Here is a 22,136-nt window from a genome sequence, read left to right as displayed (position 1 = left end):
AGCCTCCCGAAGTGCTGGGATTACAGGTGTGAGCCACCACGCCTGGCGTAAGGGTGTGTCATTTGTCAGGTTACCACAAAGAGCAGTTGGAGCCTCATCCCAAAAAGGACACTCTGAGACACTGTGAAGAACACCCCATAGCAATGTTCCTTGAGGGGCCAGGTGGTTGGGGTATCTATTCCCTGATTTGTGTCTGTCACTGGCTAAAAGCTGCAGAAATGCCCACACACTTCAGGCCTGCTGAGAACACGGAGCACACTCCCTCCTCCCAAGAGCAGCCTCAGACAAGAAACTCCAGGAGGAGCTGCAAGTCAGGGTGTCTGGAAACTGTCACAGTATATGACTTCCAAGGTGGGCCATGCAGGTATATGGGTGGGGCACCCACAGTGTCTGCTTCAGGGGGTGATGAGTTTAAAGTGCCTGAGAGAAATCCAGCGCCAAGTGTCAGAGGACACGTGTGTGTTACAGACATTTCAGATAAGGTCCCTTCACCACGGCCGTCAAAGGCCTTCATGATGTGACATCTCCTTCCTCTTTGGCCTCCCCATTGCTGGCTCCAGTCCAGCCACAGTGGCCTTCTTTCTTCCAAGGCATCAGACTCTCTCCTCCTCCTGGCCTTTGCACCTGCTTCCTGTCTGCCGGGAATGCTCTCCTTGGCACCTTGCACAGCTGGCTCCTTCTCCATGTTCGGCTCTCAGCTGAGACCTTACATTTTACTACCTGGTGAAAGTAATCTCTTCCTCACCTCCCCTAACTTACTTCTCTATTTCATCCACTGTACTCTCTCTCTTTCCTTCCTTCCTGGTTCCTTCCTTCATTAACAAACACGTATGGAGACTGGCTATGTACTGGACCTGTTCTAGACACCAGGGAGAAAATGATCAGCAAAACAAATGCACTGCCTGCTCTCGGGAGCTTCTGTTCCGGTTGCAGAATCAGATAGAAGCCAGAAACAATAAGGTCCAGGTGTGGTGGCTCATGCCTGTAATCCCAGCATTTTTGGAGGCTGAGGCAGGGGAATCACCTGAGGTCAGGAGTTCGAGACCAGCCTGGCCAACAAAGTGAAACCCCGTCTTTACTAAAGATATAAAAATTAGGGCTGGGTGCAGTGGCTCACGCCTGTAATCCCAGCACTTTGGGAGGCCAAGGCGGGTGAATCACCTGAGGTCAGGAGTTCGAGATCAGCCCGACCAACATGGAGAAACCCCGTCTCTACTAAAAATACAAAATTAGCCGGGTGTGGTGGTGCATGCCTCTAATCCCAGATACTCGGGAGGCTGAAGCAGGAGAATCGCTTGAACCCGGGAGGCAGAGATTGCAGTGAGCTGAGATCACGCCGTTGCACTCCAGCCTGGGCAACAAGAGCGAAACTCCATCTCAGAAAAAAAGTAGCCAGGCGTGGTGGCACAAGCCTGTAATCCCAGCTACTCAGGAGGCTGAGGCAAGAGAATCGCTTGAACCCAGAGGTTCAACCTCAGGAGGCAGAAGTTGCAGTGAGCCCAGATGGCACCACTGCACCCCAGCCTGGGCAACAGAGCTAAACTCTGTCTCAAAAAAACAAAAACAAAAACTCCTACTTGCAAGAGCACTGCATGCTAGGAAGGAACTAGGGAGGGGCCGTGGCACGGAAACCAGGGAAGCATTGGCTTCAGCTAGGCGGTCGGGAAGGTACCGCTCCTTCATCACGCATGTCACCTTTGTACTTGGCTGTCATCTGTCTCCGCTACTAGACTTCAGCTCCCTGAAAGCAAGGGTCATAGCTGCTTGGTTCCCCATTGTCTCCCCAGAGCCTGGCACAGGAGTGCTCAGTAAATATTTGGTGAATGAATGAATGCCAATTTGGGCATCCTCAAGATAGGGAGGTGGTTACAGGCTGGGGTTGGGGGTACATTCTTTGGGGAGAATATGTGGAAGGAGAAGAGCAGGAGACCTGGGAAGACCATGGGAGAGGAGCCTTAGAGAGGAAGAGATCTGGGGGCCTGGGAGAGGCTGCGGCCATGGACGCCTCACCTTTTCCTTGTGCCCATACATGCTCCCTGTGGCTTCTAGCTCTTCCTGATGAGCTGGAAAGGGCTCTGAGGACCTATCATTTCCAGCACCAGAGGTCCCTAGAGTCTAGACCCAGGGGACCACCCTGGGACTTAGGGACTCAGATGGAACCTGAACTTCTTCACACCTGAAACCCTTGGCTCCATCTTCCACACCTGAAAACCCCTGGCCCCATCCTTCTCTGCTAGGACTTGGCTCAGGTCCTGGGTGTCAGTTACTCCAGGACGCATCCCTTGACTCCCAGTCTGGGTTAAGAAGCCACCTTCTGGCTTCTACAGCCCCCAGTGCTTCCCTCAGTCACAACCTGGCCACACCAAGTGTCATCCTCTGTCCAAGTATCTGCCTCCTCAGCCTGGGGCTCTCCAGGGCAGTGAGCCTGACTCATCTCTGGACCCAGCACCACCCAGCACAGGGCTAGGCCGGGAGAAGCCTCAGGTGGTGGCAGACAGGCCAGCAGGGACAGTAAATAATGGCTCTGAATGCGCTGATTGTTCTGCCTTGACTGGGACACCTGGGGGTGGGAGTGAGAAAGGGTTAAGCTGAGGCCGTAACTACATGAAACATTCAGGTGATCCAAGATGTTGTGGGTCAATAGTAAGAGGGAAGCTGTACCTTAGTGCCCAGAACCAAAAGGTGAGCACAGCTGGCACTCTGAATAGAGCTCCATCCCTCAAGGCCCTTTAATAGGAGAAAAAATCTGGGAACCAAAGGCAGTGCAGGAGGGGAGCAGATTAAGTTCTTTCTCTCTCCTTCCTTCCTTCTTCTTTCTCTTTCTTTCTTCCTTTCTTTTCTTTTTTTTTTTTTTTTTTGAGACGGAGTCTCGCTCTGTTGCCCAGGCTGGAGTGCAGTGGCGTGATCTCGGCTCACTGCAACCTCTGCCTCCCAAGTTCAATTGATTCTCCTGCCTCAGCCTCCAGAGAAGCTGGGATTACAAGCGTGTGCCACCATACCCAGCTAATTTTTGTATTTGTAGTAGAGACGGGGTTTCACCATGTTGGCCAGGCTGGTCTCAAACTCCTGGCCTCAAGTGATTCACCCGCCCTGGCCTCCCAAAGTGCCAGGATTACAGGCATGAACCACTGTAAGCGCTTATTTCAAGAATAAAGGGAAGGGCGGGCACAGTGGCTCACACCTGCAATCCCAGTACTTTGGGAGGCCAAGGCGGGAGGATCGCTCAAGACCAGGAGTTCGAGGTTGCAGTGAGCTATGGCACCACTGTACTCCAGCCTGGGCGACAAAGTGAGACCTCATCTCTTAGGACAAAACAAAACAAAACAAAATATAGAACTGAAGAAGGAGTAATGAGGGCGGGAATATTCGGTGGGGCCCCAGTTGGAGCTCTTGTCCTGGCTCTGCCACTATCTGTACAGTCCTGCGCGAGTCGCCACCCTTTCCAGCCTCAGGCTCATCTGATACTTGAAGTAGGAAGTGCAGGAGTGGCTACCTGCAAGGGCTGAGGCTGCAGGTCCCGCTGCGGCCACAGGGCAGTGGCCTAGAGACGGCCGGGAACAGAGCCAGCGCGGGGGTGGGGCGTCAGGGCCAAGCTCCTGCGCGCATTCAGAGACAGCACCAGGGAGAGGTGGAATGCGTGTGTTTATGTAGGTAGAAAAAGTGCACAGAACAGTGAGGGTGCAGGGAGCAAGGACGTCCTGGCCTGGCCTCCGATTCGCTGGAATTGCAAGGACCCTCCCCCAGTAAGGGGGCTCCCTCAAGGGTGGGAATAGAGTGGAGGCCCGCACGGGAGCTCTTGTCTGTGTGCGATCCACTTTGTGGGCGTGTGGGTTTAGGTCTGGCTGGGCCTTTTCTGAACTTGACCCCTGAGGACTCATAGTACCTTAGGGGCGGGGCTCTCCAGTGGGTGGGGCCTCCCGCTCTGAGAGCAAGGCCTCGGGGTCTGGAGGACCCGGCTTTTCCGGGAGGGCGCGGCCTCCGGGGGAGAGGGCGAGCCGAGCGGGCTGTCAGCCGAAGAGCTTCAGGAAGCAGGGCTGGCAGTAGGGCTTGCCGGCGCGCTCCTGGAAGGAGCCCTTGGTGAGCGGGCGCAGGCAGAAGGTGCATGTGAAGTGGTCCGGGTGGAAGCGGCGACCCAGGGCCGACACGCAGCGGCCGGTCACGGGGAGGCCACACGTGGCGCACAGCGAGCCGCGTCGTGCGTGGAAGTGGTTCTCGCACAACGGGCGGCCCTCGTGCTCGAAAAAGCTGCCTCCCGAGAAGGGCGCGAAGCATTCCTGGGGAAGGGAAGCCGCGAAAGAGGACAGACAGGTCAGCGGCCACTGCCAGACAACGCGCGTTACTAGCGGATAACGCCCTGGGACCCCGCAGCCCGCCCTAGACGCGAAGAATCCCGTCCAGTGGGACCCTGCCCGGAAAACTCGCCCCACCCGAGGTTCCTAGCAGCGCCTCCCGTGACCCGCCCCCCCGAGGGCCCGCCCCCTGCCCTGCACCCTTGACCCGCCCCTCCAAGGCCCCGCCCCACAGCCTTGTACCCTTGACCCGCCCCTCCAACGCCCCGCCCCGCAGCTCGCACCCTGCAGACGAAACAGTCCGGGTGCCAGAGCGCGCTGAGCGCCGAGATGTAGTTATCCAGGATGGGGCCCTGGCAGCCCTGGCAGCGTGGGGCGAACAGCTGCAGGAAGTCCCGGCGGCAGTAGGGGCGGCCCTCGCGCTCGTGGAAACCTAGGAGAGGGAACCGAGTGGGCTGAAAGCAAAGGGTGCGGGCGGGACGGGGGACCCACAAGACCTGAGATCTGGGGCCGAAGGAGAGGCAGTCCGAGGGAGCCTTGGGGAAGGAGGAGCTGGGTCTATGGCGGGACAGAGCGGGGAGGGCTCGGGTCCGGAGTCTGTGTAGGAGAGGGCAGGGCCAGAAGAGAGCAGAAGGAAAACCATGGCCCTGAGGACTCCGGAGGTCGGAGGGGCTGGGGCGAGACGTCGAGGGGACCCGCAGCTTTTAAGGTGGGAGTCGAGTTCACTCTCACCCTCATCTCCGAAGGGCTCCCCGCAACTGACGCAGCAGAAATGCTCTGGGTGCCAGTGAGTGCCCAAGGCGGTCACCATCTTCTGCAGGGAGGGAGAGGGCACTCAGCGCGGCCTCCGTGCCTTCGCGCCTTCCTCTCCCGCGCGGAACCCGGGTGACTGGACTAAGGCATGCGTGGGGGGAGGGGGAGAAGATCTAACTAGGAACGTGGGGGTCAGAAAGGAAGAGTGGAGTCCAAGGGGCCGTGGACATTGCCAAGGGGAAGGGGTAGGGGTGGAGTGGGGTATCGCGGGTGGGGCGGGACCCATGCGGTGGAGGCCCGTCCCACAGCTCTCCTGGTGAGATAGGGCGGGCTCGGTGCGGCCGGGCGAGGCTCACGTGTCGGATGGGCTGGTTGCAGAAGCCACATCTTGGCGAGAAGCGCTCAAAGTAGCACTCAGGGCAGAAGGGGGCTCCATCCTTCTCGAAGAAGCTGCTGCCTCCCAGGGCGGTGGAACAGCCTCCGCAAACGAAGTGCTCGGGGTGCCAGGCGCGGCCCAGAGCCGTCACCACCTGCGAGTGGGAGGTGAGGCGGGTCAGAGCGGCTCTGACAACCACATGCCCAGTGAGGCAAGATTTACGCGGCGTTTTTCGAGTCCTCTCTGAGCGATCAGAATAAAGAATCCAGTGTTCGAGATCACGCAGCCTGTAAGCGATGGAGATCTAGCTCCCGTCTTCCGTCTTCCAGCTGCGCTCCAGGATTGACCTATACATGAGGCACAGCAGGCACAGCTCCTGGAGCCCACAATACATTTAGGGGCCCATAAAAACGTTTTAATTTTTTTAAAATCAAAATACGATCAGGCTGGGTGGCTCGTGCCTCTAATCCTAGCATTTGGGAGGCTGAGGTGGGAGGATTACTTGAGCCCAAGAGTTTGAGACCAGCCTGGGCAACATGGCGAAGCCCCATCTCTACAATAAATAAATAAAATTAGCTGGGCGAGGTGGCGGGCGCCTTTAGTCCCAGCTACTTGGGAGGCTGAGCTGGGAGGATCGCTTGAGCCCAGAAGGTCGAGGCTGCAGTGAGCCACAATCGCACCACTGCACTCCAGCTTGGGTCACAAGAGTGAGACTTTGCCTCAAAATAAATAAGAGGGAGGAAGTGAAAAATCCGTTTTTAAAAATTCAGAATAAAAAAATGAACTAGAAGAAAATGCTGTAATACACAATAATAACATACCCATCTTTACACCAACACAGGCATAAAAATCTATTTATTTTAATGGACGAAGGGACTCATGAAGATGAAAGTGCCTATGATCCACAAAAGTCACAATGCCACCCTCCTTTGCTGAGATGGGCAATTCTGGGCTGGGAGTCAGGTACTTGATCTAGCAGGGGGCACTAGGTTAACCCCTAGGCACAGCTGTTGTCAATCACATCTGCTCAGTCAATAAAACAAGGACCAGTGAACCCAGTCCAGACTCCGACGGAGGAAGAGAGAGCCTTTGTAGATGCCTGAGAGATATTGGGTGGAGCCACAGAGTGTTTTGTGAAGATCAGATGAGATGAGGGTTTGTAAAGGAGCTGGCACAGTGCCTGGCACACAGTAGGACCACAATAAATGGTAACATGATTGGAATTTTCACCCTACCACTAACCTGCTGTGTGGTTCAGAGCTTCAGTTTCCTCATCCATAAAACATAAGTAATAATGATACCCACTTCCCAGATTAACTTACTAAAAGGGAACAGCATAAAGCCCAGCTCTCACTAAAGATGGGTCTGTGACAGGTCTCTGCCTCCCTTCTCACAAGGCTCCACTTACTTGCCCAGCAATAGGTTTATTGCAGGAGCCACAGAGGCCTTTGGCCTGGGTGGGAACACCCCGGCGGCTGAGGTCGGACTGCAGCAGCCCCAGCATGGTGTCAAGGCTGCCCTTGCCAGTCGGCTCTGGTGGGGATGGGGAGCCCTCATTTGTGGAGCTCACCACCGGTGGCTGAGTTGGCCCAGAGGCTGGAAGCTGCAGCGGGGAGGACATGAGAATTGAGTCAGCAAGGCAGCAGATGTGGAATTGTCTAGAAGGGGTTGGGGAGCCACAAATGGACACTGGCCCACTGCCCAACTCACATGGTTTTGAACGCGGAAGTCAGAGAGTGAGGCCATCAGTCTATCCAGCTCCAGAGTGGCTGAGGTGGCAGAAGCCTTTGGGAGGCCAGGAGACGGGCTGGAAGGGCTGTGAAGAACATGCTTGTGTCATCCCAGAGCCTCCCAGAGCAACGCTCCCTCTAGTGACTCAGATATCCAGGACTCATCTCTCAGCCCTGACAATGACGCCAAACTCACAGGCTGGGTCTTTTCTTATCTTCAGACTGGTCCTCCTTCTGCTCTCCTGAAGCCACCTTGCTAGATGGGAACTGAGACATGATTTCATCTGGAGAGAGGAGAGGAGGACGCTACATATAGGGCCATGCTCAACGCACCCTCACACTTGAGGCTTTAGGTCCCTTTAACTGCTACTCTGGGAAGTGTATTCCTCTTAGTCTCTGCCCCACCCTTCCCTCCCCTGCCCCTATCGCATCAAGGCCTCTCTCAGTCACCCTGGTACCTGTGATGTTGAACTGAGTGGCATTAAGTTCCTGAAGCAACCGATCTAGCTCACAGAGCCCAGTACCCAAGACACCGCTGGAAGAGGAGAATGGAGGGGCCGCCGGGGCTGCAGGCTTTGGGGACCGAGGCTTGCATACCGTGCTGGGAAGCAGAGTGGGAGCCTGGGTTCAGGGGTGGGGAATCCAAGCCTCCTCACCTGAGACTCAGTTGGCCCCCATGCCCTGGTTTCCAGGCCCCTCACCTGTACAGGTGGTCCTTGTCCCCCGAGGCTCCTGAAGACTCCCCAGACCCTGTCTACAGAGCGGAGACGCACAGGTGGGATGACAGGCCTGCACTCTGCCCCACTGAGGCTGAGATCCCCATAGACCAGGCCGAGCCTGGCCCTAGTGGCTGCCCCAGTCCCCAACATCCGATCTCACCTGTGGCTGGTGGCCATAGGATGGGGGAGGGGTGAGAGGCTCCGCAGGGCGCTCTTTGGGAGCCCCTGACCTTGGCATGTGCGAGGTGGTAGTCTCCAGGTCAGAGAGCAGGGCATCTGCAGGAAGAGGCCATCAGGGAGAGAGACAGGGGTCACGGTTAGATCAGAAGATAAGGTTCCCAGTGGGCAGTACTGGAGAAGGACAGAAGCCAGTATTAAGAGAAGAGGTCACAGGGCCAGAGCCAGGCAGAGCACTGCTCGAAGGGTAGCAAGGAATATTTATGACCAGAATATCCCAGTTGCTCACGCTTGGAGCCAAGCACAAACCCAGCCTCCTGATTATTTTATTCTCCCCATCTTCTCTGATGCAGTCAAAATGGGCTCTTCACCCAAGCCAAATTTGGCTCCCCTCCAAATTGCTCCATTGGCCCAGTGCCTGGCCCCCAGCTTTCTGATTGGACGCTCTCTCTTCCATGCTGGTTAACTCCTCCCTCTACCTACACAGGCCCCGCCCAGCCTGGCCACTCCCAGGCCCCTGAGTCCCGCCCTGCGCTCCTCACTGGCGCTTCGCTGGGACCTGCCTTCTGATTGGCTGTTTATCTGCGGTACAGCGTCAGTTACCCCTACCGAGCAGCGCCCTCTACCGCCAGGGGCCGGAAGCCCCTCTCTCCCGTGGAGCGCACAGCCTTCCAGCCCCAGGCTTCGCAGGGAGGACGAGATACCTGGGTCCCCCTTCCGGACAAGACACCTCTCTCCATCCCTGCATCCCCAGATCCGGGTCTTTTGAGCCCTTTCACTTCCAGAACCCAGAAGTCCTGCCCTCAGTCTTCGTCTCTGAGCACCCGCGTGAAACCCTGAAGCCTTCGCGGGCGCCTAGGCACTCCTGAGTTACTATTCTCTTCCTTGCCTCAAGGACCTGACCCTCACCGTGCTCAGGAGCCCTTAACTCCTCCTCTCCCAAAACTCTGGTGCAGGCAGGCCCGCTTTTTTTCTCCAAAACTTGATGCCAGACTTTCCCGTGCCCTCTACTTTCCCGGTCCCCGGGCCGAGGCCCCTTTCACCCCTCCCTCCCCAGAGCCCCGCGCCCGGGAGCCCGCGGGCGCCGCACCTCCCGTTCCATCTGCCGCAGCCTGGGATGGAGGAGCACAGCGAGGGAAGAAGGGAGGGAGCGGCCGGCCCAGGAAAGGCAGGAAGGGAGAGGCAGGAAGGGGGACGTGGAGTTGGAAAGGAGGCGCGGGCAGAGGCGAAAAGCAGAAGTAAGAAGACAGGGATGGGGAGATGCGGGAGAGCGACGGCGGGGAGGCAGCTCTGGGCAGCGGTGAGGGGCCACGGACCCGGGGATCCGGCCCCACTCACCCAGGTCCTCCATGGCGGGGCGCGGGCCGGTGGCGCGGGGCGAACAGGGCGGGGGCCGTGTCCGGTGGGGGCGGGGGGCGGGGGACGTCCGGGAGCTGGAAGCCCGGCCGTGACCATGTAAGGAAGCCGGGACCCGCTGAGATGGGGATGGGGGGGCGATGAACGGGGGAACCCGAGGTGGGGGCGTGGAAAGGAGGGAGCGCCCCGGCCCACCCGAGCCCAGCCCGCCGGCCTGCCGCGGAGGCGGCCACACCCCAGGCTTGGCCTCAGCTGCAGGGAGCCCCAGGAGGCCAGAGCCAGAGAGAAGTGGCTTCTCCAGACCAAGCCCCAGAGCTGCTCCCTAGGGAGACTTACAGACACGGACTGAGGCCCCCAAACAGACACCGCTCAAAGCCAGCGCCTGAGTCCTAGACAAGAGCCTCCCTCCCACCCATGCCATTCCTGGGAGACTTGTCCCAGACGGAATTTTTGGATTGGTAGCAGGAGTGATATTCTAAGGCTCAATTAGACCTCAGGTTCGGAGACCCTCCCATCGGAGACCCTGACAGATAAATAGAGGCCCCAAGAGGCATACATACCAGACACAAAGAAATCTGAGGGACGGGGACAGACACAGTGAACCCACCCACAGACTCTACACTAGGACCTTCCCTCCAAGACTTGGTCATGGACACACGTAAACTCGAACCCGGGCGCAAGCCCCTTGCAAATTCGGGGAAAACACTCCCAGGCAACCAACCCCCAGCCAGCCTGCAAGACAAAGCCCTTCCTCAACACTGAGGTGGCCCAGGCCTGCTCTGAAACAGCCCTTTCCCAAGTTACTGATGAACTCAGAGCAGAAAGCAAGACACAGTCTCCAGCCACAAAGTAGCAAGGCCTTCCCTGGACTGAGACCCTGAGAAACGAGGTGGAAACGAGAGGCCCTAGAGGTAGTTATGGACAGACAACTGTGCTGCAGCCACTCTTCTGGACAGATCTGAGCACTGGAATGTGAGTATCAACCCAGCAGCAAATCGGAACAACCTGGGGAGCTTTTTAAAAATGCCAGACGGGCATGGTGGCTCACACCTATAATCCTAGCACTTTGGGAGGTCAAGGCGGGCAGGTCACTTGAGGTCAGGAGTTCAAGACCAGCCTGGCCAACATGACAAAACCCCATCTCTACTAAAAACACAAAATTAGCTGTGCGTGGTGGTGGGAGCCTGTAATTCCAGCTACTTGGGAGGCTGAGACAGGAGAATTGCTTGAAACCTGGAGGCAGAGGCTGCAGTGAGCTGAGATTGTGCCACTGAACTCCTGAGCAACAGAGGAGACCCTGTGTCAAGAATAAAAAAGAAAAAGAAGAAAAAATGGGCAAACGACCTGAATAGACAGTTCAAAGAAGTTATATAAATAGCCAATGATTACATGAAAAGATCCTCAACATCATTAGTCCCCAGAGAAATGCAAATCAAAACTACAATGAGATGCCACATCATACCTATTAGGATGGCAATAACAAAAAAGGTAATTAGGCAAGGAGCAGTGGCTAACACCTGTAATCCTAACACTTTGGAAGGCCGAGGTGGGTGGATCACCTGAGGTCAGGAGTTCGAGACCAGCCTGGCTAACACGGTGAAAACAGTCTCTACTAAAAACACACAAAAAAATTAGCCAGACATGGTGGTGGGCACCTGTAGTCCCAGCTACTTGGGAGGCTGAGGCAGAAGAATCCCTTGAACCTGGCAGGTGGAGGCTGCAGTGAGCTGAGATCGTGCCACTGCACTCCAGCCTGGGCAACAGAGCGAGACTCCATCTCAAATAATAATGATAATATTTTAAAGGCCAGGCTCAGTGGTTCACGCCTGTAATCCCAACACTCTGGGAGGCCGAGGCGGGCGGATCACCTGAGGTCGGGAGTTCGAGACCAGCCTGGTTAACTTGGCAAAACCCCGTCTCTACTAAAAATACAAAAATTAGCTGGGTGTGGTGGCACACCTGTAATCCCAGCTACTCGGGAGGCTGAGGCAGGAGAATCACTTGAACTCGGGAGGCAGAGGTTGCAGTGAGCAGAGATTGTGCCACTGCACTCCAGCCTGGTGACAGAGTGAGATTCCGACTCAAAAAAAAAAAAAAAAAAAAGCTGAAAAGAAAGAGGTAATTAGCAAGTTTTTGTGAGGATATGGAGAGATTGGAACCCTCACACATGGCTGGTTGGAATGTAAAATCGTTCACTAACTTTGGAAAATGGTCTGGCAGTTCCTCACATGTTTAAACATAGAGTTATATGATCCAGCAATTTCCCTTCTAGATATGTAACCAAGAGAAATAAAAGCATATTCCACAAAAAAACTTGTACATGAGTATTCATAGCAGCATTATTCATAATAGCCCGAGTGGAAACAACCCAAATGTCCGTCAACTGATGATTGAAGAAATGAAAGTGGCATATCCATGTCTTAGTCTGTTTTGTGCTGCATCGTAGAATGCCTAAGGCTGGATAATTTATAAAGAATAGAAATATCTTTCTTTGTGTTCTAGAGGCTGGGAAGTCCAAGATCAAGGGCCCTGCATCTGGTGAGGGCCTTCTTTCTGCCTCATCCCACAGCAGAAAGCGGAAGGGCAAGACAGTGCAAGAGAGGGGGTGGGGTGGGGGCAGAACCCATCCATTTATCTATCAGCTGTCCACTCCCTTGATAACTAACCTACTCATGCAATAATGCCATTAATCCATTCATGAGGGAAGAGCCCACATAACCTAATCACTTCTTAAAGTTCCCACCTCTCAAGAGTTGAATTGGGGGTTAAGTTTCCAACACATGAACTCTGGGGTACATGTTCAAACCACAGCAATCCATAAAGTGAAACTGTATTATTCCTAATAAAAAGAAATGAGATGCTACAGTGTGGATGAACCTTGATAACATTAAGCTATATGAAAGAAGCCAGATATGAAAGATCACACATTGTATGATTCCATTTATATGACATGTCCAGAATAGGTCATCTGTAGAGATACGATGTAGATTAGTGATTGCCTAGGGTTGGGGGAAAGGGAGTGTTATGGACTGAATGTTTGTGTTTCCCCCACATTTATACATCAAAGTTCAACCCTCAGTGTGACTATATTTGAAGATAGGGCCTGACTGGGCACGGTGGCTCACGCCTGTAATCCCAGCACTTTGGGAGGCCAAGGCAAGCAGATCACCTGAGGTCAGGAGTTCGAGACCAGCCTGGCCAACATGGTGAAACCCCATTTCTACTAAAAATACAAAAAAAGTTAGCCGGGCATGGTGGCACCTGTAATCCCAGCTACTGAGGCATGAGAATTGCTTGAACCAGAGAGGCGGAGGCTGCAATGAGTCAATATTGCACCACCACACTCCAGCCTGGGTGACAGAACAAGATTCCAAAAAATAAAATAAAATAAAATAAAATACCGATGCCCAGTCCAATGTGAGCAAAAAGACCCCAGGCATCAATAGTTTTTCAAAGCTCACTGCTTGGTTCTAATGCATAGCCTGAAAACCAGAGACCTGGACCAACACTCACAGAGACTCAGAGACAGCAAGTGCCAACCTCAGCTGCCCAGAAGCAAACCTTGGCAGGCCCAGTGCAGCTCTCCCCAAAATCAGGCTGCCACTGAGGAGTCAAAAATATGCAAGCCAATTATTAAAAAGTACAAGAGCAACAGATGTTGGCATGAATGTGGAGAAAGAGGAATACTTATACACTGTTGGTGGGAATGTAAATTAGCTCAACCTCTATGGAAAACAGCATAGAGATTTCTCAAAGACCTACAACTAGAACTATCATTTGACTCAGAAATCCCACTAATGAGTATCTACCCACAGGAAAAGAAATCATGTAAAAGACAGCTGGACTCATTGTGTTTATTGCAGTACTATTCACAATAGCAAAGTCATGGACCCAACCTAAGTATCCATCAATGGGTGACTGAATAAAGAAAATGTTGGCTGGCACAGTGGCTCGTGCCTATAAATCCTAGCATTTTAGGAGTCTGAGGCAGGAGAACTGCTTGAACTTAGGATTTTGAGACCAGCCTGGGCAACATAGCAAGACCCTGTCTCTTAAAAAAAAAAAAGGAAAATGTGGTACATATACACCATGGAATAGTACACAGCCTTAAAAAATGAAATAATGTCCTTTGCAGGAACATGAATGGAGCTGGAGGCCATTATCCTAAGTAAACTAACTCAGACACAGAAAACCAAATACTGCATGTTCTCCGTTATAAGTGGGAACTAAGCAATGGGTACACAGGGGCATGAAGATAGAAACAGACACTGGGGACTCCAAAAGGGGGGCGGGTGGGTGCGGGGCAAAGGCTGGAAAATTACCTAGTGGGTATAGTGTTCACTCTTTGGGTAATGGGTTCACTAGAAACCCAATCCTCCCCAGTACACAATACACCCATGTAACAAACATGCACGTGCCCCCTGAATCTAAAGCAAAATAATAGTCAAAAAAAAAAAAAAAGATCTGGAAGCCAGATGATGGAGACCCTGCCTTGGAGACCAAAGCAATGTGAGCCCTTCCCTCCCCTCAACGCCAGCACAGGTCTTTGTCTGTCTCTGGGCATGACTAAGACAGGGCTCAGAGATTCCCTCCACAGCAGGTCTTCCCTCAGACAGACAGCAGTAGGACACGTGGCCCAGGAGATGAAAAGGGAGCCAAAGAATGGGGGCCCAAGATGGGCAACAGTCAGTAACGCAAAGGCCTTCAACACATCATCAGACTAACAGCATTCCCTCAGCACAACCCTTTCAGCCCCAAGCAAGGTCTGTGTGTCCAGTTGGGTTGCTATGTCAGAGGAGTGAGGCCCTGACAGCAGGAAGCAGGCTTCCCCTGGGGCCCAAAACCACATCCTAAGCAGCAGCCTGGGAACTCAACCCTGTCCCAGTACTTATTAAACTGTCACATGCAAGGGTGGTCTGTGTCCAGACACAAAGACCTGAACAAGACCCTGCTTGGTGGGCGAAGAAACAGAAGCAGACACACCACACAACACAGGTATCCAACTCCAAAGTGTTTAATCTCAATTCCAGAGGTCTAGGCCAGGCCAGGCACCTGAGGCTCTGGGCTGTTCTGCTTCTCTGGGCCCTACGCCCAGAACCTGGCCTTGGCTTCTCGCTCCCGGGTCTTTAGATCGTCATCTTGGAGTCCGGTTCCATGTTCTCACCGCTCCTCCACGACGACTCCTTCTGCTCAGCCTCCTCCCTTGCCAGTCTCAGGGAGGATCCTTCACAGCCAATTCATCCTTGGGTCCCCTTCCCAGGGGACGTCAACAGTCTAGGCAGGGACCCTTGCCCCCAACTCAATCCCCATCACCACAGCCAGCAAAGCCTCCGTCAGGGGCCCTGCCTCTTCACCTGCTGCCTCCACAAGCCCCACCAGGGCCAGACCCCGCTTCCTCGGGCACTGCTCTGACCCCAGTGTCCAGCGGGCACAGTGGGCAGCCAGCCGGGGCCGGCCCAGGCGGAACACCTCACCCACTGACTCCGGGCCACCCTGGGGTCCCAGGTGGATGCGGCCCACGGCCTCTTCCAGCTCCTCCTCCAGCCCAGGCAATAGGAAACGGCCAGCGGCCTCCAGTGCCTCCTCGGCCTCTGAACCCAGCAGGGGCTGGCCTGGTGGGGGCACGGGCCCCAGGGCAGCCCCACACCCCCGACAACCATGCAAATGATGCAGGACAGGCCAGGCTGCACCAGGCGACAGACCTCGCAGGGGCACCAGGTCCATCTGGGCTTCTGCAAAGCTGCCTGACAGCAGGGCCCGGAAGAAAGGGGAGGCGGTGGCTGAGGCCGCTCGCTGGGCAGGGAGCTGGAGGCCTGAGTCCAGCAGGAAGTGCAGGTCGGGAGCTGGGACAGGGGCTGGGCCCAGCAGAGGTTCATAGAGGCAAGGGGAGGGTGAGTCTAGGTCCATGGGGACTGCCTGTGGGACAGCTGGGCTCACAGTGGGAGACACCAGGTCTTGGAGGCAGGAAAGGGAGTCTGCGGCAAAGAAGAGGAAGAGCGGGTGTGGGGCCGGCCGGGTCAGCGCCGCAAGGAGGAGCCGGAGGCCACCCTGCTCCAGAAGCAGCCGGCGCCACAGAGAGGGCTTCCTACAGGGAAGAGAGAGGGCCTTTCAAAAGGTGGGCAACGGGCCTGGGAAACACAGCACTCCTCCCCCAACCCCGCAAGGCACCCACTTCCCACTCACCGGCAGATGAAGGGCAGGGTCAGCGCGCAGGCCACTCGGTCCTCAGGGCTCCCAGAGAGCAGCAGGTGCGTGAGGGCCCCAACCCCAAAGGGCGACTCAGCCTGAACCGTCAGGTTCTGCAGTAGCCTCTCCCCTGTGAGTGGAAAGCTTGTCAGGCTGGGAGCTGGGGTCTAAGACAGGTGGGGTGAGTGAGACAGGGCTCTGGGCCCGTGAGATGAAGGAGGGTGAAACCTCTGGGTGAGAAATCAGGGCACTGAAGAGACAGTGCTGGGCTCGGGACGCTGGGAACCTGAGGTCCAGGACAAGGACAGAAGGTGGGACAGTCAGGGTGTAAGTCTGGGCCCCTGAAGTGTGGGCGGCAAGCCACCCAGGCGCCGAGGCAAGAGACGGAGGACACGAGCTGTTCCAGTATAATACAATATAAAACAAGAATAGTTATACCAGATATAGATCTTAGAGATATATGAATATCATTAATCATTAGTTTGTAGTAATTACTCTTTATCCCAATATTATAATAATCCTCGCTCTACAATCATAACCTGGGAAAAACCAGGTCATAAAGAGATAGGAGCTGAGGGGACATAGTGAGGTGTGACCAGAAGAGAAGAGTGCGAGCCTTCTGTTATGCCCGGACAGGGCCAGCAGAAGGGCTCCTTGGTCTAGTGGTAACGCCATGAAGCAGCCTGTGGTCAGGGCACAGCAGACAGGGCAGTCCCTGGCAGTGCTGGGGGTGATGGTGAGGCTGGGGTTCACAGGTCAGCGTGCTGGTGGGGAGCAGTCAGGACAGTGCTGAACCAATGGCAAAGCCAGGAAAGAAGCACAGACCAGCCCAGATCCTGGGCGCGGGGCTGCATCTAGAGTTAGGGTATCTGGGTCCCAGGGCTAGGGCAGAGGACACAGCAGAACTCTGCCTGTGGGCCCATGGAGGGACTGGAACGCCCTGCTCCCCACCCCACTCTGGTGACAGGTTGTCTGGAGGACGGGCTGGGGAGGACAGGTGAGTGGGAAGGTGAGGTTCTGGGCCCATGGAAGCCATGGGGGAGGATGGGGACTCACATGGGGGCAAGGAGACGGGTAGGTGTGGGAACTCACCCAGCTCTCGGTGCCGGCTGTGGAGAGTGGGCCGGGCACGTGGTGCCGGCCAATCGTCAGGCGCCACCCCCAGCACCAGCCAGGCCCGCAGCAGCGCCGCGCCATAGCTGCGCACGAAGGCCTCGAGGCAGGCAGGGTTGCAGGTGAGGCGTGACAGAATGCGCAGTGCACGTGGGCTGGGCGGGCCCGGTGCGCCGGTCACATAGGTCAGCAGGCCGTACAGCGCCGGGCCGGTCACAAGTGCCCCACTTGGGTCAGGGGCCTGGGAAAAGCGCGACAGCAGCAGCAGGGCTGGCCCTTCGCGTCCCCAAGGCTCCTCGATGGCGGCGGCGGGGCTGCGGCCTGGAGTGCGTTGGGTGCGTGGTGCCCGCAGCGAGGTCGGGGTGGGGGCGGGGCTGGCCGGCTCCATGGGCTCCGGCGGACACTGCTCAGGAGACCAGTCGGGGGAGATGTCATCAGGGCCTGTGGCATAGCCCTCGGAGATCAGCCACGACCTGTGGAGGGCAGAAAGGGAAGGAGACTGAACCCAGAGCCAAGGTTAAGGGGCAGAGTCCAAGAGGCGTGAGGCGTCTTTTTTTTTTTTTTTTTTTTTTTTAAAGAAACGTGGTATCCCTCTATAGCCCAGGCTGGAATGCAGTTGTGGAATCCTAGCTCACTGCAGCCTTGAACTCCTGAGCTCAAGTGATCCTCCCACCTCAGCCTCCCAAGTAGCTGGCACTACAGCTGTGTGCCACCACACTCAGCTAATTTTTTAAATGTTTTGTAGAGATGGGTCTCGCTATGTTGCCCAGGCTGGTCTCGAACTCCTGTGCTCAAGCGATCCTCCTGCCTTGGCCTCCCAAGGTGCTAGGATTACAGGCGTGAGCCACTGCATGAGCTAAAAGCTGTCTTGGAGGGAGGTAAAGCCAGGGGAGAGGAGGAGGGCAGAGAAAGGGGAGAAACGGAAGTGAGAGGGGGATAGGACTAAAACCTCATTCAGTAATTACTGATGCCTGTCACGTGCCAAGCCGTTCTTTAGGTGCTGGGTAGAAGCACTGAACAAAGTGCCTGTCCCCCTGGAGTTTATGTTTCAGTGAGAAGAAGCAGACAAGAAGTAAGAGTACCATGAGTTATGTTAGTGTGGGGCTAGTGTAGAGTACAGGGGTCATGGAGAAAATAAAAAGGAAATAGGAAGCGCTGGGGGCTGGGCATGGTGGCTCACATCTGTAATCCCTACACTTTGGGAGGCTGAGCCGGGAGGGTCACTGGAAGCCAAGAGTTCAAGACCAGCCTGGGCAACAAAGCGAGATCCCCAACTCTAATGTTTAAAAAAAAATAAAGAGTCCCTCAGCTTTCCTGTGATGCTTCAGCTCATGAGTGATGGTAAGAGAGTAAGAACTTGGACTCCAGAGCCCACCATCTTAACCAGCGTATATCCCACCTCCCAGTGAACTTGTCTGGGGCCCAAAGTTCAAAGGTGCTGGCGTGGAACCAAGGTTAAAAGGTAGATCCAGCCAGTGCAGTGGCTCACGCCTGTAATCCCAGGACTTTGGGAGGCTGAGGCGGGCGGATCACCTGAGGTCAGGAGTTCGAGACCAGGCTGGCCAACATGGTGAAACCTTGTCTCTATTAAAAATACAAAAATTAGCTGGGAGTGGTGGCCGGCACCTGTAATCCCAGCTACTCGGGAGGCTGAGGCAGGAGAACTGCTTGAACCAAGGAGGTAGAGGTTGCAGTGAGTGGAGATGGCACCACTGCATTCCAGCCTAGGCGACAGAGTGAGACTCTGTCTCGAAAAAAAAAAAGGTAGACCCAGGGGAGTGGAGTGTGTTAAATAGGAACTGGCAGGTGCTCGTGTGGGAATCAGCAGTCTGGGTTATAAAAGTCTTATTCAGACAGAATGGGGGTGGAGGTAGTTAAAAGGACCAAGACAGACACAAACCCCACATCACTGCACTGCTCACCCTCCCAAGCCCTGAGGCAGGGACTCACCTGAGGCTCCGGAAGCTTCCACCCTGTGCCCGCTCAGGGGTCCTCTCCTCAGGGAAGTCCCAGGAAGCAGCTTCTCTTCCCTCTTCTTCCTCCTCACCAGCCTCACCACACAGCTGCCCAGCCAGGAGAGGCACAAGTCCCAGAGCCTGCAGCCGGCCCAGGGCCCCAGTGTCATACAGAAACCCCACAAGGGCAGCCACAATACGAGGGTGCCATGCGCTTGCACGAGGGTCCCGCAGCAGGCCCATCAGTAGATCCAAGCCACCAGCATCCCGCAGTCGGGCCCGGTTGATGGCCTCACGACATAGGAGGCACACAGCCCGCACCAGGGGCTGCTGGGAGGTTGGGCTAGCTCCATTAGGATCCCGGCGCTGCCGGAGCTCATCTACCAGCACCTCCACGCCACCAGCATTGCCCAGTGCAGGCCGAATCAGGCCCTGGGCACACAGGTTGGCGAGGATCAGAATGGTTCCCTCACGTACTGCCCGCTTGGGGTGGGAAGCCAGGCTGACGAGTGGGCCCAATCCCCCACCCAGACTTAGCTGCTCAGCACAGGCCCGGGAGCAGCCTCGGCTGAGTTCCAGGAGGGCACGGATGAGGGCTAAGGTCAGTGCAGCATCTGGGGCAGTGGCCAGGAGCTCGGCCAGCGGGCGCACTGCTCCCTGCTGTGCCAAGGCCAGGCGGTGCTGGGGTGAGTCTGCCAGGTTACGGAGGGCACGCACCACGCTCTGTAGGCACTGCGAGTCCTGGCAGGCTGTCAGGCTCTCCACAAGCAGGGGAACAGCACCTGAGGGCAGGAAAGGGGAGCACAGAGGGTGAACAAGGACAGACACTCAAGCCTTTCTTCTGCCCCAAGCCCTAGCAGACCCCAACCTCACAGCCTCTCACCAGCACAGTGGATGTCCCCACAGCTCTCAGGTTCCATGGCTAAGTTCCCCAGGGCACGGGCCGTTCGGTTCTGGATGCTGTCTGTCTTCATGCACTGAAGAATGGTCACTGCAAGGACAGTTTGGGCTTGTGAGGGTTCTACCCCTTACTGTCTCTCACATCAATAACCTGGAGAATGTGGCCTGAGAGGGCCTGGAAGGCTTTCAGAAGAGGCTAATGGTCGGCAGGGCACCGTGGCTCAAGCCTGTAATCCTAGCACTTTGGGGGACCAAGGTGGGTGGGTCACTTGAGGTCAGGAGTTCAAGACCAGCCTGGCCAACGGGGCCAAACCCCATCTCTACTAAAAATACAAAAATTATCTGGGCATGGTGGTACGCACCTGTAATCCCAGCTACCCAGGAGGCTGTGGCAGGAGAATTGCTTGAACCCAGGAGGCAGAGGTTGCAGTAAGCTGAGATCGTGTCACTGCACCCCAGCCTGGATGACAGAGCAAGACTCCATCTCAAAAAAATAAAAAGAAAGAGGCTAACACTCGGGCTGGGTCTGGAGGGGTACACAGGAAGGTATTTGCCAGAAGCACGGTGGATGGGGGTGTGAGAAGGCATTTCAGGTTTGGAAGCAGCCTTTCCAAAGGCCCAGAGGTAAGATACAGTGTCTGTGAAAGGCTTCAAATGTCAGGCCAAGGGGTCAGGACTTGAATGTGAAGGCACTGGGGGCCACACAACGGTTTTATGAAGGGGAGTGACATGATACAATCTGGCATCCATAGGGAGAATGCATTATGGGGAAAGAATAGGAAGGGGGGAGTCAAAAGGCTGTCATAATAGTCCAAGTATGAAAAGACAATAGCTTGAACCAACCCAGCTACTGGCATCACACAGCACAGAGATACCAGTCTCTGGGCACACAATGGAAGTAGGAAGACAGAGAAGCAGATAAATTCAGAAGATATTTAAGATGAAAAATAGTAGCTGAATGATGGGGGTTATTTAATAACCAAGGCTCTTGTCAAACATATACGGTCCAGATACATTTTATGTAAATTTTAAATATATTAATGCTTCCCTTTATCTGAAAAGTTAAGATGTCATCAAAACTAGCATAATTTCGTGGAAGGCAGGTAGTGACATGTAAACTGCTTTCACACATTGCCACTAGGAGGCACCAATTTAGCTGGTAAACAGAAAAGCTTATGTTTTGCTAGGATTTGTTCTTACTGTGCTGGTTTTAATTATTTTTATTATTTTTTCCTGCTTCCTAAGCGACTACTGATTTGTTTGGTTTTCTAAGATACGAGGTCTTGTTACGTTGCCCAGGCTGGAATGCAGTGGCTATTCACAGGCAGTCATTGTTCACTGCAGCCTCAACCTCCTAGGCTCAAGGGATCCTCCCGCCTCAGCCTCCCAAATAGCTGGAACTACAGGCGCGTACCACTGCACCCAGCTTATGCTAGTTTTTAATAACTTGAAATACGTATCATGCTTAGAATATTTGCATATTCGTGCTATATTTGTACTTCGTTTTCTCCCCACTCTGATTTTTTGAGGTAGCTATTATCGCCCCATTTTACAAGGAATCCTAGCCTCGGAGGGGTTAGGTGACTTTTGCAGATCTCCCTTTCTGAACCACTACACCTTCCAGCTCATCAGTGGGGCTTCAGAACCTTGCACAGGGCCGGACACATAGTGGGCACTGAATGTCTGCTATGAACATCATAACTGGACGATAACAATCATCTGAAAAAGTCACCAAATAACTCTTTGGCCTCCGCTAGTCCAGCTTCGAAAGAAGTCCTCAACAACCAATTCCTAGATAATGGCTACAATTATCTGGTCTGGGAGGGCTCTCTCTCATCTATAGAGAGTGCAGTGACGTCACGGGGCACAACAGATTGAGAAACAGGAGCGATGCGCCATCACAAAGCACGTTATTCCGGGATAGGACACAAAGAACTCCAGACTGCCGGGTCCAGAGAGCAAGGGAGTTGCAAACCTAATCTTTCTAGGAAACGGGGGCGGAGCACTTACCCAAAGGGAGTATGCCTCCGAGTCTGCGCACTTCGGTCCGGCACGCCCCTTCCGTACAGCAATCGGCTAAGATGCTGAGCGCCAAGTCCAGCGTCTTGCGCAGGCGCACTGGCGGCGTAGGACTAGACGACGACACAGCGGAGGGGGCGGGGCCCGACGCGGGGGCGGGGCTAGAAGCTGCCGACGCGGCCGACGAGGGGGCGGAGCCGGGGCCTGCCTGGGACGGGGCGGAACCCGCTGCAGCCGCTCGCCGTAGCAGCGCGAGTAGGGGGCGGAGCCCGCCGCGTGCCCGGAAGCGCTCGATTCCCCCCGCTGCCTTGATGTGGCGCGTGCGGAGGGCTAGGAGCGCGCGGCTCAGGGGTGTCTCGTTGGTCGCTGGGTCCTTTTCCCCACCCAGAGCCTCCCCGGCCGCCGCCGCGAGCTGCGCGAGGCAGAACGAGAGCGAGTCCGTGAGGGTTGGCTTCGCAGCCGCCATCTTGGCTCGGGCCTCAGACTCCGCCCCGCTTCTCGCCGCTGATCCCAGGGAGCGGAACTGGAAGACAGGGAAATCGTCGGGCACCGCCTCGCTGACG

At 55.3% G+C, this 22,136-nt stretch overlaps 2 protein-coding genes across 5 annotated transcripts in view; both read right to left on the bottom strand.

Moving 5' to 3' along the window:
• Positions 1–3,625: 3,625 nt before the first annotated feature.
• TGFB1I1 (transforming growth factor beta 1 induced transcript 1) lies at positions 3,626–10,727 on the bottom strand. 2 transcript variants are annotated; one of them, XM_001159480.7, is made up of 11 exons: positions 9,383–10,727; positions 8,028–8,143; positions 7,850–7,902; positions 7,607–7,749; positions 7,345–7,432; positions 7,129–7,234; positions 6,827–7,021; positions 5,399–5,572; positions 5,022–5,103; positions 4,574–4,722; positions 3,626–4,274 (listed from the first exon to the last, which is right to left on the bottom strand). In XM_001159480.7, the coding sequence occupies exons 1-11, from the start codon at positions 9,393–9,395 to the stop codon at positions 4,008–4,010; spliced, it is 1,386 nt and encodes a 461-aa protein (XP_001159480.1). In that variant the 5' UTR covers positions 9,396–10,727; the 3' UTR covers positions 3,626–4,007. The 2 variants fall into 2 exon arrangements, with proteins under 2 accessions (XP_001159480.1, XP_009428970.1); XM_009430695.4 differs by lacking the exon at positions 9,383–10,727 and adding an exon at positions 9,135–9,155.
• A 3,671-nt stretch (positions 10,728–14,398) lies between these two features.
• Positions 14,399–22,136, bottom strand: part of ARMC5 (armadillo repeat containing 5) — an 18,554-nt gene continuing 10,816 nt past the window's right edge. For 2 of the 3 annotated variants that reach the window (XM_063797780.1, XM_016929757.4), the window contains 6 exons: positions 21,565–22,096; positions 19,538–19,645; positions 18,650–19,436; positions 16,679–17,172; positions 15,584–15,716; positions 14,399–15,485 (listed from right to left, as the gene is read on the bottom strand). In XM_063797780.1, coding sequence (XP_063653850.1) covers positions 14,675–15,485; positions 15,584–15,716; positions 16,679–17,172; positions 18,650–19,436; positions 19,538–19,645; positions 21,565–22,096 — 2,865 coding nt within the window. In that variant the 3' untranslated portion in view covers positions 14,399–14,674. The remainder of the gene's footprint in view (positions 15,486–15,583; positions 15,717–16,678; positions 17,173–18,649; positions 19,437–19,537; positions 19,646–21,564; positions 22,097–22,136) is intronic. The other variant, XM_063797781.1, reaches the window with a different exon arrangement.

The sequence above is a fragment of the Pan troglodytes genome, chromosome 18, assembly GCF_028858775.2.
Source record: "Pan troglodytes isolate AG18354 chromosome 18, NHGRI_mPanTro3-v2.0_pri, whole genome shotgun sequence".
NCBI lineage: Eukaryota > Metazoa > Chordata > Mammalia > Primates > Hominidae > Pan > Pan troglodytes.
This window is presented reverse-complemented; position numbering and strand designations above follow the sequence as displayed.

Excerpts from the sequence above, each read along its gene's own strand:
- TGFB1I1 (XM_001159480.7), bottom strand. Across the intron at positions 7,433-7,606 it reads CACTCAGTTCAACATCACAG|ATGAAATCATGTCTCAGTTC; the intron begins GTACCAGGGTGA and ends TCCTCTCTCCAG. Across the intron at positions 5,573-6,826 it reads ATAAACCTATTGCTGGGCAA|GTGGTGACGGCTCTGGGCCG; the intron begins GTAAGTGGAGCC and ends TCCCACTCGCAG.